At 40.0% G+C, this 16,733-nt stretch overlaps 1 protein-coding gene across 4 annotated transcripts in view; it reads right to left on the reverse strand.

Annotated features, from left to right (window-relative positions):
• Nucleotides 1–8,684: 8,684 nt before the first annotated feature.
• The window catches only part of LOC121513574 (SH2 domain-containing adapter protein F-like), a 133,480-nt gene continuing 125,431 nt past the window's right edge, over nt 8,685–16,733 (reverse strand). For all 4 annotated transcript variants that reach the window (XM_041793404.1, XM_041793397.1, XM_041793422.1 and 1 more), the window contains one exon: nt 8,685–10,520. In XM_041793404.1, coding sequence (XP_041649338.1) covers nt 10,334–10,520 — 187 coding nt within the window. In that variant the 3' untranslated portion in view covers nt 8,685–10,333. The remainder of the gene's footprint in view (nt 10,521–16,733) is intronic.

Genomic DNA, 16,733 nt, shown 5'->3' on the forward strand with positions numbered 1-16,733 from the left:
AGTTCATTTCCAACCAGGCACAACGCATAACCAGAGGTCATCCTAGCAGACATCCTGTTCTACATTTGCTCATTTCTTCTACTAAATTCAAAGTCATGCTCTTTATCTGCCCTTTGTTGAAACATTTTTGATGACTGTTTGTTTTATTACTATCATGTGATTTCATCCATAAAAGGAAGGTGGGTAATATATAAAGGAAGTTGCACAGATAAGGTGATTGCTTTATTACCATCCAGTGAGATGTTGCAGAGCATTGTTACCGTTAGCTGAGGTTATTACAGAGGGTAGCATTTGCTTTGTCTCGTCATCTCCCATCAGGGTATTTTAGGGAGGGACATTTTATACCCCCCCCCCCCCCCCCCATCTACTGTTCTCCATCTCAAGTAATTGCCCTGCTTAGTTTTATTACTGCATCTGTGAATGTGACAGCTCAATCACTGGATTGGCCTTTCATGAGCACAGCACCCAAACAGAGCTTTGTGTCCGTCTGTCCCATTACCATTTTATAATCATGCACACCTGCGGCCAATTTCCACCTCCAACAGACTCCAAGGGTGTTTTAAAAATAAAGCATGTCTACTGTTCTGAAGGAAGCGCTGTCAAAGCTTCATCTAAACAATAGACAAAAAAAGTGTCACTGTCTGGGAAATCAAAAAAGGAGACTGTTGTGCGTGCGAAGACGAGATTGGCAGACTTTGAACAAAACAGGAGGGATTTTTCTGAAGTCTGTTTGCTGTTTTTATATATCGATCCCCATCACCAGCCTTAGAACAGCAGCTTTCTGGATAATCTTAACAATTTACTGTGGAAAATTGTGAAGTTGTCATGGTGACACTGGGTGGAGAGGGAAATGCTGTCACACATATGGTAAACAAAAGCTGTTATTACACACCATATTTAGGCCTCTTGTTGTGAGAGTAGCGTTGACTATCCAGAAATCCCTGGGGACATTGCAGGATATTAAAGCCTCCATATCCTCCACTATATAGAAGTGGATTACAGTATTCCAAAGGATGTGTTTTGTGGGTTGAACTGACCTAGAAATACAGTGCCTATTAAAAGTGTTCCACCCTTTGTATCTTTTACCCTCTTATTGATTTTATAAACAGTACAATTTTGCTTTTTTGACAAAAGAAATAACTAAAAAAAATAGCAATTTTACTCCATTCTTTTTTGCAAAACTGCCCTAGTTCTTTGGGGTCTGGGCTCTGATTTGGCCTCTTATGAACATTCCCTTTGTTGTCTTTAAACCCTTTTTGGGCAGTTTTGGCTGTATGCTTTGTGTTGTTGTCTTGCTGGAAAATAAATCTCCCATGCCATAGTTTTATTGCAGACTGAATAAGATTGTCTTTTAGGACCTTCCTAGATTTTGCTGCATTTGTTTTACCATCCACCTTTACAAGCCTTCCACGGCCAGCTGCTGAGAAGCATCCCCACAGCATGATGCTGCCACCGCCATGCTTCACAATGGGGATGGTGTGTTTGCAGTGATGTGCAGTGCTTGGTGTCTGCCAAACATATTTTCAGTGACTGGACTTTCCAGACACAGCCGTCTTTATACTACAACCACTTGAGACCCATTCACTGCACTCAGGTGATTCCCATTTCAGTAACTGTGAGACTACTAGCAACAACTGGCTGGACCTCTGTTGAATTTCGTCAGACAATTTAAAGGGGGTGAATATGTATAGTTCTACTTTGTAGAAATCTTTTTTCACTTTATCATAAAGGAGTATTTTGTTATATTTTTTTTGGTTGAAAAAGCCAAATTATATTGACAATGACTGATTTATAAAAGGGTTAAACATCCAAAGGGGTGGATACTTTTATAGGCACTCTAATCCTTTTTTAAAAGCAGCATATTAAGACACCTGTTTGCTGGGGGTGTGAGGTAGTCCCTTGCTACTGTTTTTTTTAAATAAAATGTTCCAAGGAGAAAAAGTTTCCAAACAGAAGATAGAGCCTTTGTCTGTCATATTAACATAATTTCTACATATGCAAGAATTGACTCCTTGATGTTCTCTTCATTAATCTAAGACCTGGGTATGCCAACAACACAAAATAAAGATGATCCAAAAAAAAAGGAAAAAAGGTCTTAGGAAAATCTCGGTCAGGAGAAAATGAGGTCAGTAGAGCCTTATTGCACCTCGTGCTTGTACCTGCAATTAGATCAAATTTGAAGACGTGACAGGAAGCAATAGAGACCCTATGTTTCTCCGTTGGACCTTTCTCTGTGATGGTTATTCACAAGTTTGTTCATCTTTCCCTGTGTGCTCTCTCAGTGATCAAATGTATCCACAGTTACAGAGCAGTGACAAAATTAATCCTGAGTAGGAACAGGAAATGACTTTAACAACTGAAACGCTCTTGTCCTGATGAAAGCCTGTAGCTTTGAAGCTGCCACACATCAGCCCAATTACCTCCACATTGACCCTGGATCCAGGTAATGAGCTTGGTTTTGCTTCATGTCATTATATGCAATATGCTAAGCCAATAGAAACCATCAAAGCCAGACCCCTTTGAAACAGTGTAAAAACTCCTCTAATCAAGCCTTCACAGACAGGTAGAACAATACCAACACTATTCTCCACACATGGATTCCTCCGATGTGCCAGAGAAGGAGGAGGAAGGCCCCAGGGTTGGTATAATGCCCTCCATCCGCTTTTGTTTCTCTGAAAGGAGGCAACCCACGTGTTATTAACATAAGGTCTGCTACCTGAGATTGCTTTCTGCCCGCCGTGACTGAGCGGAATATGAAATGAGCTCCTGATGGACATGAGGCCATTTCATCCCCCCTCGTGGCCCATTCAATGCTTTCAAGCTGTGCCTTTTTTATTCTTCCCCCTTCTTCTTCTTCTTTTTCAGCTCTCTTTTGGTCCACAAAGCGTCTTTGATGCATTTCATCCCAGGTGCTTTAACCCTTGATGGAGCTCTCGTGGAGAAGAGAGCTGCAGCTGAGGGAAAGCAGGGAGAATGTACAAACCACATGGAGTTTGAATGGAAACTTAAAAATAGAAACTGTGCTCCTTGTTCTGTCTGAAGTTTTGGGTTTAACTGAGTCAGATGAAGAAAAGAGGCCCAACTGGTAAAGTGATATTTAGAGGGAAATTTTCATGAAGGGCTATGCTTAACAGTTAAAGAGCTGTTGAACCATGTTGTACTAATTTCCTATTGATTTTTTGTATTGTTTGGAATTGTGGGTAAAGTGGCTCAATTAAAACCACAAAAAGCTAGATTATTATGAATTGTTTGAGTCATGGCCATATCATAAGAATGCAATGTATTCAAGTGCTAAATATAAAGAGCTGCTGTCAGTTTCTAGTAAGACCGAGCTTAAAGTCTGTACATTTAACAGTTTGTACTACTTCAAATCAACTCAAGGGGCTGTGAATGCTCATTGTTTCTTCTCATCAACCCCCCGCCTCTGCTCCTCCTGACAGCTTTAAGTATGTTTGGTGGCCAACATCTGCTGTTTAAAAACTGTTAATGTTTTCCCATTGCAGCCATTTTCACCTTTATTGTACAAGTTTAGAGAGGCATAATTCATGTGCAAGGGGATTAGACTCAATTGTCATGTTGATGAACTGAAAGGAGGTTGAGAGTCTGACTGCAGGATAAGAAAAGAAACACTGGTGACGATGATGGTGGTATTCTGAATGTGTTGAGGGGTGGCTTCTGAAGAACTCAAAACACTGAGGAAGAGGGTACGAGAGGATGGAGGTGGGGGTTGCACTGTTACACAATGACCTGGATCAAACTGACAGCAGCAGAGGGTAAAAGAAAGTTTGGTGGCAGCAGGACGGTTGGTTGACAAAGTTTGTTCATCGATCTATCACTAGTTAGGAACTGAAGTAAACATGGCCATAAGCAGCTGATCACCATGGGTGAGGAGGGACAAAGAGGGAGCAATATGAATAATATGGAACAGTCTTCCAGCTTGAATCTATGCTTGGCATCATACTAAAACTTTTTTATTTTGGAGGTCAAAGGTCAAGGTCATTAGGACCTATGTTACTCCCTTGCGAATGTATTATCTAACGAACCCTTTTAGGAATTTCCATCAAACTGAACAAATTTCTGCTCCAACTTAAGTTTAAATACATTTTGGAGCTCAAAGGTTAAAGCTCAATATCGTTAGAAATTGTGTGCATCCCTGTCTTGTGAGCACAACATAGCAAGTATGCTTTGAGGGATTTTCTTCAAACTTTGCATGAATGTCCAGTCTGAGTCAAGGATGAACAAATCAAATACCATATTCTAAAATTATTTTGAGGGATTTTTGTAAAATTTGACACAAAACCTTACGCAAAATCGGGAAAAAACAGTGTACATTTTGGAAAACAAAGTTCATTGTTTTATACCTTTAATTCAACTCACATATACTTAACTAGTAATGCAATCTAGAAACCACCTCAGCCCTTTCTTCTTGACACATGGCTCTTCTTTCACTGTCCTGCAAGTTTATACCTCTTGGCAACAAACACCTGCCAGGCAGTAGTTATTTTGTTTTGCTGTGCTCAGGTGTGTTTATGGTTATAAATTTACCATCTTCTGTAAATGTGTTTAAAACAACATTTATTTGCACTTACAAGTCAGGGAAATTTTTGCTTTCCCCTGCTTGTAAACAAAGTATTCTTTGAATGCTATTTTTTATTCTATTCACTTTAGTGAATGTTTGACTTTGTTAGTAACAGGATTCTTAAAGGTAGCCTTTCAGAGGATTAGCAGAAAATGAATTTAATTATCCTTACAATAAATGTAACCATGCTAAATGAGCTTCTACATTTCTTCTTTCAGTTTGTTAATTGAGAAATGTCCTTTAAATATAGAACCTCAGGCAAAGTCTTTTTTAAATGTCAAGAATCATGTATGATTAACACTTGACTTCATTCATAGGCTGGACAAAAATAGCCATCCTGCACTAAATGCTGCCACTGATTCTTTGTCAAAAATATCCAGAGATTATGACTGAAGACAGGGAACCTCATTGTACCGTTGAAGTATTACCGCTCAAACAGACACGCACACACAGTAAAACAAATACTACCAGGATGAATAGGAGTGTGCTACAAAGTGGATCAATACAGGACAACAAGTGCTGGAGTACTGCCTCGATAATAGCTCCAGCATTCTGTCCTTGACTCAAACAATGGCCGCTTCACTTTAGGGCTTCACCATGGTAACAGGCGAGGGTGAAGACACAGGAAGCAGCTTTACTAAATAATTATGTGTCTGCCTTGTTGTGGTGTGGGAGGATAAAACAATAGCAAATAAGAAAGTCTGAAACATGAAATCACACTTTAACTCATAAACCCAGATTTATTTCAGTTGAACCTTGATGCCTCTATGTCCCTATTACAATACATTCAGTATATACATTTGGCCATGAGGGACTGTACAGAGATATGTTAGAGTAGTGCATACATAACGTGGCACAAAAATGTACACAAAGGAAACTCATACATGCCACTTTACCACAGTAAAGTGTTACACAAGATACACAAACAGAGGGGTAAGTCAATGGCTGATGGCTGCTCACACCTTCACACACATACTCACACACACACACAAACACTGCTTCATGCATGCTCAATTGTGTGTATGCAAAATACACACGCTTTAAGACACTTCTGAGGGAGGAGAAGGGCTCGTTCAGGTTCTCAGAATAGAAACAAGAGTGTCTGCTGATTGCAGTGAATCCCTCTCTCCTCCTCCGTCTCTCCCTTTTCCTCATCTTCCCTTTCTCCAAAGCTAAGGCCTCTCTCTCTCTAGGCAGTATGGCCGTTGTCTGCAGGCTTTTCCCTTTTGGTAGTGTAATACTCATCAGCAGCAACAACTAAACAAAGAGCCTCTACTCTTGATATTTGATCTCTTAAACAGGGAACATTTTGCATTCAACAAACATAAAGTTGATTCATTTCATCTGCATGAAGCTTTCTCTTAAGGAAACACATAGGTCCACTTTGACAACGTACTATTCCTTAGTAAAGCTGCAGAGGTTGTCTTATTACATGGACAGACACCCTCACAGACATACTCATCTGATGACAGAAGCATCTGTCTGCTCACTTTCTGCACTCATCCCACTTTCTGCTTTTTTTTCCATAAGGTTTTGTTGATTACACCTCTTCCAGGTAAACATTTTGTACCATGATATTCTTTATTCATAGACATTTGGTGGAGGCAAACCATCCAATTATTCCCCCTTCAATGACTGTAGTTCAACGTTGCATAGCACAAAATGAAGATCACATCAAAGCCAAAATGTATCTGGTACTTTCAACAGTGATCATGCCTGGGTCAGACCTTTTATAAAATGTTATTTTCTGGAATTTGATGAAACCACAAAATTTTGATGCTAATACAGATCAATCTGAAGAGACAGCTTGATCATATGAGAAATAGTGACTCTCACTAAACTTAGTGTGGCAAACCCTCATGTTCTTGCTGTTTGAAAACATAATTTGCTGTTATAAGTTGCAAAACTAATGAGTCTGCACTCCTGCACTCCCCTTTATAAGGGGTGTGCCATAGTTTCAAATGTGATGTCAATTAGCATTTTCACACAAACACAAAACACCTAAAGATTTATCAGAATTTTATGGATGCAAATGGCTGAATTGTTCAGCCCCAGCTTTATTCTTGACTTTTTGCAGCCTGCCCCCAGGTGAAATTTCTATGTATAGGAATTCTGAAGGAAATACTCAAGAAAATTCACCACGAGCAAGCAAGTCAGGATGATGGCATTTATACTAGGCAAAAAGTAAATAAATGCCATCGTTGTACATGTAGCAGTGATATTCTTTTCTGCTCCCTCGTGAATACATCTGAGTACTCGAGCACTGATTTAAAGGCAAAAATAAAATATGCCATTGCAGCACCAGTTTCTGTTTTTTGCATGCAAAATTGGACTTTATGATGTCATGTCCTGCCTCTTTAAGCTGGCTACACACATGCTTTAAAGCAGGACTTCCCAAACTTTTCAGCCTGTGACCCCCAAAATAACAGTGCCAGATACTGAGCCCCCTCATCCTTGGAAGTGGTTAAAGCAAAGCATTGAGTACAAATGTGTATTTTAAGGAGATTTTGTACAGAACATCAATAATATCACTTATTAACCATAGTTTTATTTTGACTCATTTTATGATTTTTTTTATGATAGTGGAAAAAATATACCACTTTAAATCATTGGAAACTTTCTTAATTTCTTTGGAAAGCATCCTAATACCCCACTTTGTGTCTTGTGATCCCCCAGGGCCCCAACCCCATTTTGGAAACCAATGCTTTCAAGCCCCTCTTTAGGCCAGATTTGCCCACTAGACCAGTGGTTCTGAACCTGGGGGTTGGGACCCCCTGGGAGGTTGCCTTGTATATTTTTCCAAATTTTATGAAAAATATATGCGTACAGTTAGTTAAATACATGGTGATTTGATAAGATTTATGCTGAAATCAAAGCAATATTAAAAAAAATACTTACTATGTAAGTCTGCACACAACTACTGTATTCTTGAATGTGTATGGCTGTGTTTAACTATGCATGAACCACCTTCAGGAACAGCCGGTGCCAGTCTCTGGCACCTGTATTTTGGGGGTCGTAGGCTGAAAAGTTTAACATTCTCTGCACTAGACAATAAGGTGGGCGTGTCCCAATTTGAATGCACTTCAATCCCAATTTGTTTCAAGTGTGTGGCATCAAAACAATAATTTTACTGTTACCTATTACACCAGAGCCCCCCAACCTTGAACTCAAACATGTTGGATATGAATGATTCAGGGCTGGACTGCCTTGGATGGAATACCCACCAATAAGAGCACGCAGACCAGGTAGCATCACCAACTGAATGATGCATGCTTCAAGAGCTCACAGACATAAACACAACTGTACCTTTATTTCAGCCAGGATTTCACCCTCATTCCCCCCCCCCCCTTTTTTTTTTAATGTCACTGCAAATGTAATACATGCCTGGACAACCAGACGAGGATTTCAATCATCCTCCATGTTTGTTTTTCTTATGAAGTCACATTTGATCACATGAGTTTCTGTGACTTCTCATGTGTGCAAACTTAACCATGAAATCACAACAATAAATGGCAGGTTTGTGGTCTCACAGTCTAGCAAAGTGGTCTAGAGTGTGCATTCAGAGGATTATAAGATGATGACATGTTTGAAACAGTCCTTATATCTGGCGTCTCCCATATTTTTAACATTGCTAAAACTTCTAGTAAGGGTCATTTGTGTACAAGTATGCCAGGAAGATTTTGGTGCAGCCAGTCCTGAAATTTTCAGGAGCTATTCAGGGGTGTATGTCTGAAAAAGGCTAATGAGGAAGTTCCTTAAACTTGGCCATCAGGGGATGACTGCAGTTATTGAGAGAAGCAGTCAGACTGTATGAAAAGAGATCAGAAAATGAAAGCATCTCTCACAGGAGTTATTACCTTAGTTCCCATTTTCCTCATGTCTTCATAGTCTCAAGTATTAAATCTTTCTCAATACAGCATAATGTCCATAATTGTCCTGTTTAATGTACAGAAGACATGGGAATCTTAATTCTACAATCAGAGGGGTAAAATCTTGTTTCTTGAGCTCAGGGGACAAAAGAAAGCTGACAACCAAAGAGACTCAAGCAAGGGCTGTCACCAGTTTGTACCAACAAGGTTAAAAAAATACAAACATTACCCAGGAGTCTGTGCACATGTTCTCATTTACATACAGATGAACACACTGTACATTCTTACAGCATCCTCACATTTTGCACATCTTTTGGGTGGAGATGGGAGAGATTCTGATGCAAAGCTATTGTTCTCTATTATGAAACAGGCTGAGCGGTGATTGGTCCAGTGGGCAAATGCGATCGTCTCTCACGCGAGGCTTGACAATCTCGTTGGTCAGGAGATGCAGTGACCTACGTCCCAGGCCACCGATGCAAACGTGCACTAAGCAGAAGGTTGAAACAACTAAAAAGCAAAGCACCACAGTTCAAAGAGATTGGGAATAGCCCCAAAAAACACGATCACATCGGCACGGTACGATGAGGGCAAGGAGTAACACATCAGTAATAATTATTACCCCAGAATAAATTACAGTCACAGAACAATCTTTAAAAGCAGAATTGGAAATCAGCTGATCTAGCGGACTGATTTGACCCATGCATTATAAGGCAATAACCAAACATTTGCTACTGACATCACACGGTATCATACTAGTGACTTTACATACAATTGCTGATCTGAAAAGTCTGCCTGTGGTTTTTTCCCTTTAAAAAATCTTGGATTAAATGTATTCAAAAAGCATCCTTAAAATCAAAGACGTTATTGAGAGGGAATTAGGAATGTCGAAGGAAAGAGAGATCGATGTCTGCAATCCCATTGTACCTATTGATCTGCAGATGGGCGAATGAAATTGATTTTCTGAGGTAGACAATGCAGGCATATTTCATTCTCCTGATGCAAAGCCATTCTAAGCGGGGGTAGCCGGGCTAATTTGGTCCATTTGGACAGGCTCTGGTCTATGGCCTCAGCCAATTGTACTGTGTCAGACAGGTTGACCCATCCATCATGCTCTCCTGCCTGTCTACCCGTGATGCTACTTACACTGTCATTGGTGTGATACACCCACTCAGTGATGGATCGCAGACAGCATGTACTATGACATGATAGAGATATCAGTCTGTGCGGCTCACAGGCCTGTTATTCCACACAGCTGGGGACACAGCATTCATACAGGGCCGCTTTATTCAATATCCTGCCCGCTGGATGGGACCCATGTGGACAATTTCCCTCAACATGCCTCATAAATGTTGCTTCCCTTGCACCACTCTTACAATCTTCAGTCCCCACGCAAACAATTACAGCATCAACAGAGCCAAACCAAATGAGTCCAACAAACTTATTCAAACAGAATTTTCATGAGGCGCTCTCTGCTGAAAAAGGTACAATAAATGATGAATGTTCACCCATGTGACAAATGTAACAATGTTGTACCTTTCTTTTCTTTGAGTGTTAAGTGCCAAGAGAGTCAGCTGATGAAATGATGTTTATAAGAGTCAGTTGGTGATGTAATGAAGTAGATGTCTGTCATAAATAAAATAAAATAAAATAACAAAGTCCTCTGAATCATTGAGTCTATGTGTATAAGAAAGTTTGCAGTAGGCCTTCAGCACAGGTCTGGAATCTGTTGGCTAGTGAGGTGAGTTCGGATCAGCAGTTTTGGGACGCAACTGTTCAGTTTTCCCATGAGCCCCCTGGGCTGTGTCCATAGAGAGAGAAGGTGTGGAGCCACAGGGCGGCCCAGTGAGTGCTGCAGGGGCTGAGTGCCTGCAGGTGAACCGGTGCACTATAGTGTCCTGATGGCTACAGGGTAGAGCAGGGACATGTGCTCAGCTCCCTTGATGGGCAGCTTGCGGGTGGAGTAGAAATTAATAATTTCAGGCACGCTCTCAAACGGGCAGCTGTTCTGGCCCAGGATGTACTTATTCTCCTTTGTCCGTGACAGCTTCATGTGCATGAAGCCCTGACTGCTCCTGCGGAGAAAAGAAGGCAGAGAGACAGAAAGTCTGGTGTTAATTCTACACAGCAACAAAAAACAGAGGCATTTTCCAATAAACATATGAGAAAGGATTCTGTAAGGCTTACAGAAGCCCTGGGAAGACATGCATGCATACATTAGGACACTTCCTTTTTGCCACTTTTAACACATTTCTTGCTGCTTTTTGCCTGTTTTTTTCCCTGTTCTTTTTGCCACTTGTTTCTTGCCAACTCTAACCAGCTTTTCGCCTGTTCACCCTTTTTTTTGCCACTTTTTGTCACCTGTAGCCAATTTTTGCCACTTTTTGGCCACTTTTAGCACATTTTTGCCACTTCTTATCTATGTTGCCACTTTAAGCCTTCTTTTGCCATTTTCTTTGCCACTTTCACCAATTTTTTTTTACCACTTTTCTACCTTTTTTGTCTCCTTGTACAATTACTTATTTTTTTCCCCTAACGCTGTCTCAGTTTCTTTCTTCATATTTGGGCATCATGGCTTAGCTATGAAGTCTGGCATTACTTCCCTAATAGTTTAGTACAGTGTTACAAGAAGACGTGATGCCACAAAGGCATCAAATTCAAAACTGGCACATAATCTTGTACCCAAAGAATTTTTCAGTTTGAGCATTTGGCATTTTGCTATTTTCAATCAAAAATGGGTTTTCAGTGTTCTGCAAATCATCACATTCTGTTTTTACATTTGGCATAAAGTCTCAACTTTTTAGGAAACAGGGCTGTATGTAAGGAGCCAGACTATACAGGAACCACAAGAGATCCCTCCCTCGCAGACAGCTCCTCTCTCTTTGATTCCTGCAGCAGTTACTCCCCACAGTATGCGACAATCTTCTGAAAGCTGGATTATGTCTGCTAACTTTGGAGCTGTCTAGGGAGGAGACTAAAAGGCAGGTTGCTTAAGGTGCAGTGATTCACATGCAGAGCATAAGCATGAGTCTAATGAACCCCCAGGATAAATCACTTAAGCTGCAGCAATAAAACCACAGCAAATTAAAAGCATCCTGTGTGTTCTTAGAAGTCTTCGATCAATACATTTTACAGCTTGCCAGTAATCTGCTTTAAAATAGAAATTTATCTTTTTTTCTAGTCAGAAAAGCAACAGTAAGCTTTAGAAGAGGACTAATACAAAACTAATGACCCCATACATGCTTCCATAAATATAGAGTTTGATTTTTTTGTCTTTACCCAAATATATTAGCATAATAGCTTTTTCAATCAGCAGCTAATGCTGGAGCAACTTATGACTGCTGTAGGCTGAACTAGTATGCACTCATTAGCTGTAGGCATTAGTGTCTGTCGTCAACCTAATGGGCAGCATTTTTCCCAGCTCATGAAATTTAAACATACTCTTTTTATGCATTATGAAGTAAAATGTGTAATTTAACTCATTTTGTTGATGTGTGAATAATAGACAAAAAGAAGGGTAATAACAGAATTTTCATTAAACTATTAAATAAAAATTAAAAAAGTCCAAAGTCATATTTCTTAATGAGCCTTTCTGTTTCAAATCCCCAAACATATTACGAGAGAGTGAGAGACTAATTTCTTCATGATGCCAGCATATGTCTGAAATTTTCTTCAAAGATTAGGTGAAAAAGGGCTCAGAATATGCAGAATAATTGGGAGGGAGACAAACATGCATGCACATCTAGTTTTAAGAAGATTCAGTGAGAACAGGGTCAAAAGTGTTGATGGGGTAGACAACTCTTGCCACACATTGTGCTCCTCTTTTCCCATTTATTTGTTTACTATTTCATTACAAAAAGGTTTGTGAATTCTCAGGCGGGGAAATTTTAAATTTCCCTGAGGTCAGTGAATATATTTCTGCTCTAAATGTATGCACATATTGGTAGATAGGCCCATTATCTGTGATGAACAGGAGCAAGAACTTGGCTTCAGGCTCCTTTAACGTAAAGCTAGTCCATTCTTTACTTATCTGGTAATTGCATGTGTAAATCCTGCGGATGTGTCCTCTCCCTGATGTGCACAGAAAAAAAAAAACAGCACAGAGATAACACTGAAGGAGGGAAAAAGCTACGAATATTCTAGGTTCAATTTGGGGACATCTGTCAAGACTCAGAACTAATTTTAACCAATAAATTCTGATCATATCCGTGAGATATGCTTTATTTTACCACATGAGAAAACAGAAGTGTAATTATTGTAGGAACCGAAATTTAATACATTGTTTAAGAAGTCTCAGTGTGTAAGGAAGGTGCTGGCAAATATTTAGTGATATTATCATTTCTTGAAGGCAAACTGAGGGGGAAAGCTGCAGGCTTGCTGAGCTAAGGTAAACACAACTATCAGACCTCTCCATTACAGCACCTCTGGCTCTGGCTATTTGAGCTTGTCAGGAAGAGGTCATCATGATTTGAGGAAACAGGGGCAGATATCCCCTGCTACAGGTCCCCACCAATCTGAGTAGAGCTCGCATTAAAAAAATCCTCCCTGCGAAGTGCATCTGATGAGTCCTCATGTGGAGCGCCCGGAGACAGTGTTAGGTTACACAGAGCCACACTTAAAAAGGCAAACACATCAATAGCATCATTTTTAGATTCCCTACTGATACTCGGGTGTCTGCTCAGGGCTGCTTATCCTGTTACACTCCTGCAGGAACACAAAGCAGGACAGCAGAGCAGCAGCTAGGACTGATGATCAAATGAATAAGAGGCTATTTTTGTGCTGTTATCATATTCCTGTGTTTGTGTGCTTCTCTTGTTTAATCAGGATTAATCTCACCGGGGAGGACTGCTGTCCTGTTTATTGAGGTTTATGACTTTGATTTGAACCCTGTAGTCCTTAGAGCAGGGACAGCATGACAGCAATCACAGCTTATCTCCACCTCCAGCATATTGGATTGCTTCATGAATGATGCTCTCACTGTTACGAAAAGAAAAGTAATCCTGCAAAAAGATAATGATCCTGGGTAAAAGAGATGACCTTACTAAGTGTTAGGACATCAGATATCCTGTTCTACTATTATTAGATACATGCACAAACTATACAAGTCCAACTTTAATGAAAATGAATTATGTTTACAATGGCCTACATTGGTATTTATTCTCTTTGGCTAAAATCAGTTTTAGTAAGGTCATATCAAACACACACATATTTTTAAAAGGAAGGGGTGGAAAGATTCTGCCAGCTATGCATGCTATTCAGAATTATTATCAAAGTTAAAAAGTTCTGAGTGCTTTGTTCAAAATACCTTCAAAATAGAAGCAGCTACAATAGGTTGTCTAAATGATAAAACAGGTAAATTCCTGGGTGCAAAATAACTCTTTAAGTTCAAGTATAACACAGTATGTTATGCAGCATTGGTCTAGTTAGTGCAGCACTCTTAGAAGAGAAAGAACCAAAGCCAGACACAGACAACAGACTGCCACAATTTGGTTGCTGGAAAACTAATTGGCTTTAATTGCTGAAAAAAAATCAGCTCCAAAATTGCTTTTGGTTTGAGACTGTCATTCGTCTTGTCTGCACCACACAAAGGAAATTGTGTCAGTGAGAAAGCAGAAAAATTGAAGGTGCTTTTTGGTTCTTTCAACTGCCCATTAAATCTCCCTTTGTCTGTGTTCAGGCATCAAACAGATTCTTTTGGAAAGATACTTCTTTTTTCACTACCAATTTCTCTGCTCAGCCGGAGGACACATGCTGTGCCGCGCTCTCTCGTGATGTGAGAACAGGATGACACTATGCTCTGAGAGACTTGGGAAGGGTTTAATATGTTTCAAACACCTAAAAGGGTTTCTCTCTAGGAGGGGAAGCACAGAGAAAGGGGGGCTGCAGGGGAAAGAGCAGGTGAACAGAAAAAAAGGGTTAGGAAGGCAAAATAGACAGAAAACGCTTTCTGTCAGACCAGAGGACTCTAGGGGCTGGAGGTCTCTGCAACGTCTGTCTTTATCAATAATGCAATACACATACGTGCCACCTCATGGCCTTATACATTTTTCAGCAACCTCAGACATGAAGGGTCTTCACCTGGGTTTTCACTCATTTTCAAAGGCTGCAGGAAAGACGGGTACATGTGAGAGGGGTGAACTCAGAGTTAACCCTGCCTGCAGTACGATGACACCTGTCATTCTTATGAATGTGGCCTCTGACTGTTTTCTGGGTTTGAATTGATGGACACCAAGGGGAAAAGATGCACGATTCCGTGCCACCTGGGAGCTCACACAAATATGCATGTGTCTGTCAACACAGAAAGAAGCATAAAGTTTCAAGAAATATTCCGCGGGTAGATTTATTCTCCAGATTTTTTCATCTTCAGGTAGTTTTAGAGATGGATATTCAGCTGCTGAATGCACTTAATTTTCTAGACTCTGCAAGGCCATCACAGTGGGTACACTCAATCATTGTAAGAGAAAAAAGAAAATATAATGATGTGGAAAAAGGCTTAAAGTTATAATGGATTAATCAAGAAGCAATTAAGGTCCAAAATGAACCCATAACTTGTTTTTGCTATTTTGTCTTTTAAGATGCAGCCTACAGTCAAACTGCTGTTGTAAGGCGGACATCTGGGTTCAACTCATTATAGTGTCTTCCTAAATTCACAGTGATGGAAGATAAGGACTCCACTCAGCCTCTGGATGTCTCATTTCAATTTAAACTTCCAGACAACTCAGTGAACAAGGCAAAAATTGACTTTTTGATTAAACACTTTCACTTTTTTACTATTCCCCTTTATTCAAAGTCTTGATGTAATTGTTCACCTTGGCTGTGTTAGATACACAGAGAAAACAATTTAATTTGAACTGTGGAAAAGTGCAAATGATGTTGCATTATCAAGGGTTCACTGGACAGAAGGGACCCATTTTGTACATGCACTCCTGTACAGGAATGTCAAACACTGTATTCCATGACAGTCCAGCTGCAGACCATTCAATTCTGAAAGCCACTCTCACAACCATTCATTTAAGATAATGTATATCTGAGAACAGAAATACAAACTACAACTTAAGCTCAAATTGCTAAAGCTAACATAGCTGGAGATAACATAGCTGCAGAGCTAGGTAGCAAATGGAGCTAAAGCTAAGCTCAAAAAACCGCTTAGTAAACTACTTAATATGTTACCTATATAACTATGTTTGCTAAAATTCATGTCGCTAAAGATAACTCAGCTACTTTGGCTTATGTTGTACCATCAGTTACATAGCTAGCTTAGCTATGTTAGCTTTAGCTAAAGATAACAAAGCTAAAGCAAGCCACCATTTGTGCGACTACTTCTAAAATGACTGCATGATTTAATCCCAGTTTAGGACTCTGATCTTTTTTCTCTGTTTTATTAATGAAATATTGCTTCAGCTGTAATGTTTACAATGCATTTAACCATCAATTTAAGGGTCATATATTTTACCCTTTTAACACAAGTTTATATTGGTCTCAAACATGCCTGTGAAGTTTGTTGCTGAAAAAAAAAACACACCAGTATTGGATTTTGCATGTCTAAAAACCCCTCTGTTTCAGCCCTACTTAGAACAAGCAATTTATCTGTCTGTGGCTTTAAACGTTAATAAGCTGTCTGACCCCGCCCCTGACCACACCAATCTCAGGAAACGGATGCAGCACTCCTGATGTTGCAGACACTTTTAGCCAAAGTTAAGGACTTGACTGGGATTTGAAACCATCACTCTCCTAGACCAAAGTCAGCAGGGTAACCCACTGAGCTATGCAGAATCTCTGCTGACAGGTGAGAGGAAAATCAGGAGCGGAGCGTGGAATCTTCTTCCAAGCAGGGAGGGCCAACCAAACCTAGGGGCAGTGCTAACTCCCTACATGAGGTCATGAAGGGAAAATCTGAGAATGGCTTGTTTCAGCACACATTTTCTGAAAGGTGGAGAAACAGAGGGTGGAATGGAATGGATTTTTCTGGTATTTCAGGGGGTTGTGGACAGACCAGGGGCACGTATTTTTGTTGGAAAAGCCTGAAAAAGTGATTTTTGCATATTACGTCCCCTTTAACTGTGTTTATGAATAAAGCTGGATTTAGAGAAAAATCCCAAACTTTGAAATACATTGTACCTGCAAATTATGGCACTTTCCTTTTGAGATATACAGAGTCTCAGATAAACAGTCTGTGAGAGTGGCCTTCAGAAATGTATGGTCTGCAGCCAGATCCTTCTCCTGTATTCTGATTTAAAAAAAAAAAAAAAGCATTTTGAAGCAAGCACCTGCTTCTATGTTATGGTTTC

Source organism: Cheilinus undulatus, linkage group 1 (assembly GCF_018320785.1).
Source record: "Cheilinus undulatus linkage group 1, ASM1832078v1, whole genome shotgun sequence".
NCBI lineage: Eukaryota > Metazoa > Chordata > Actinopteri > Labriformes > Labridae > Cheilinus > Cheilinus undulatus.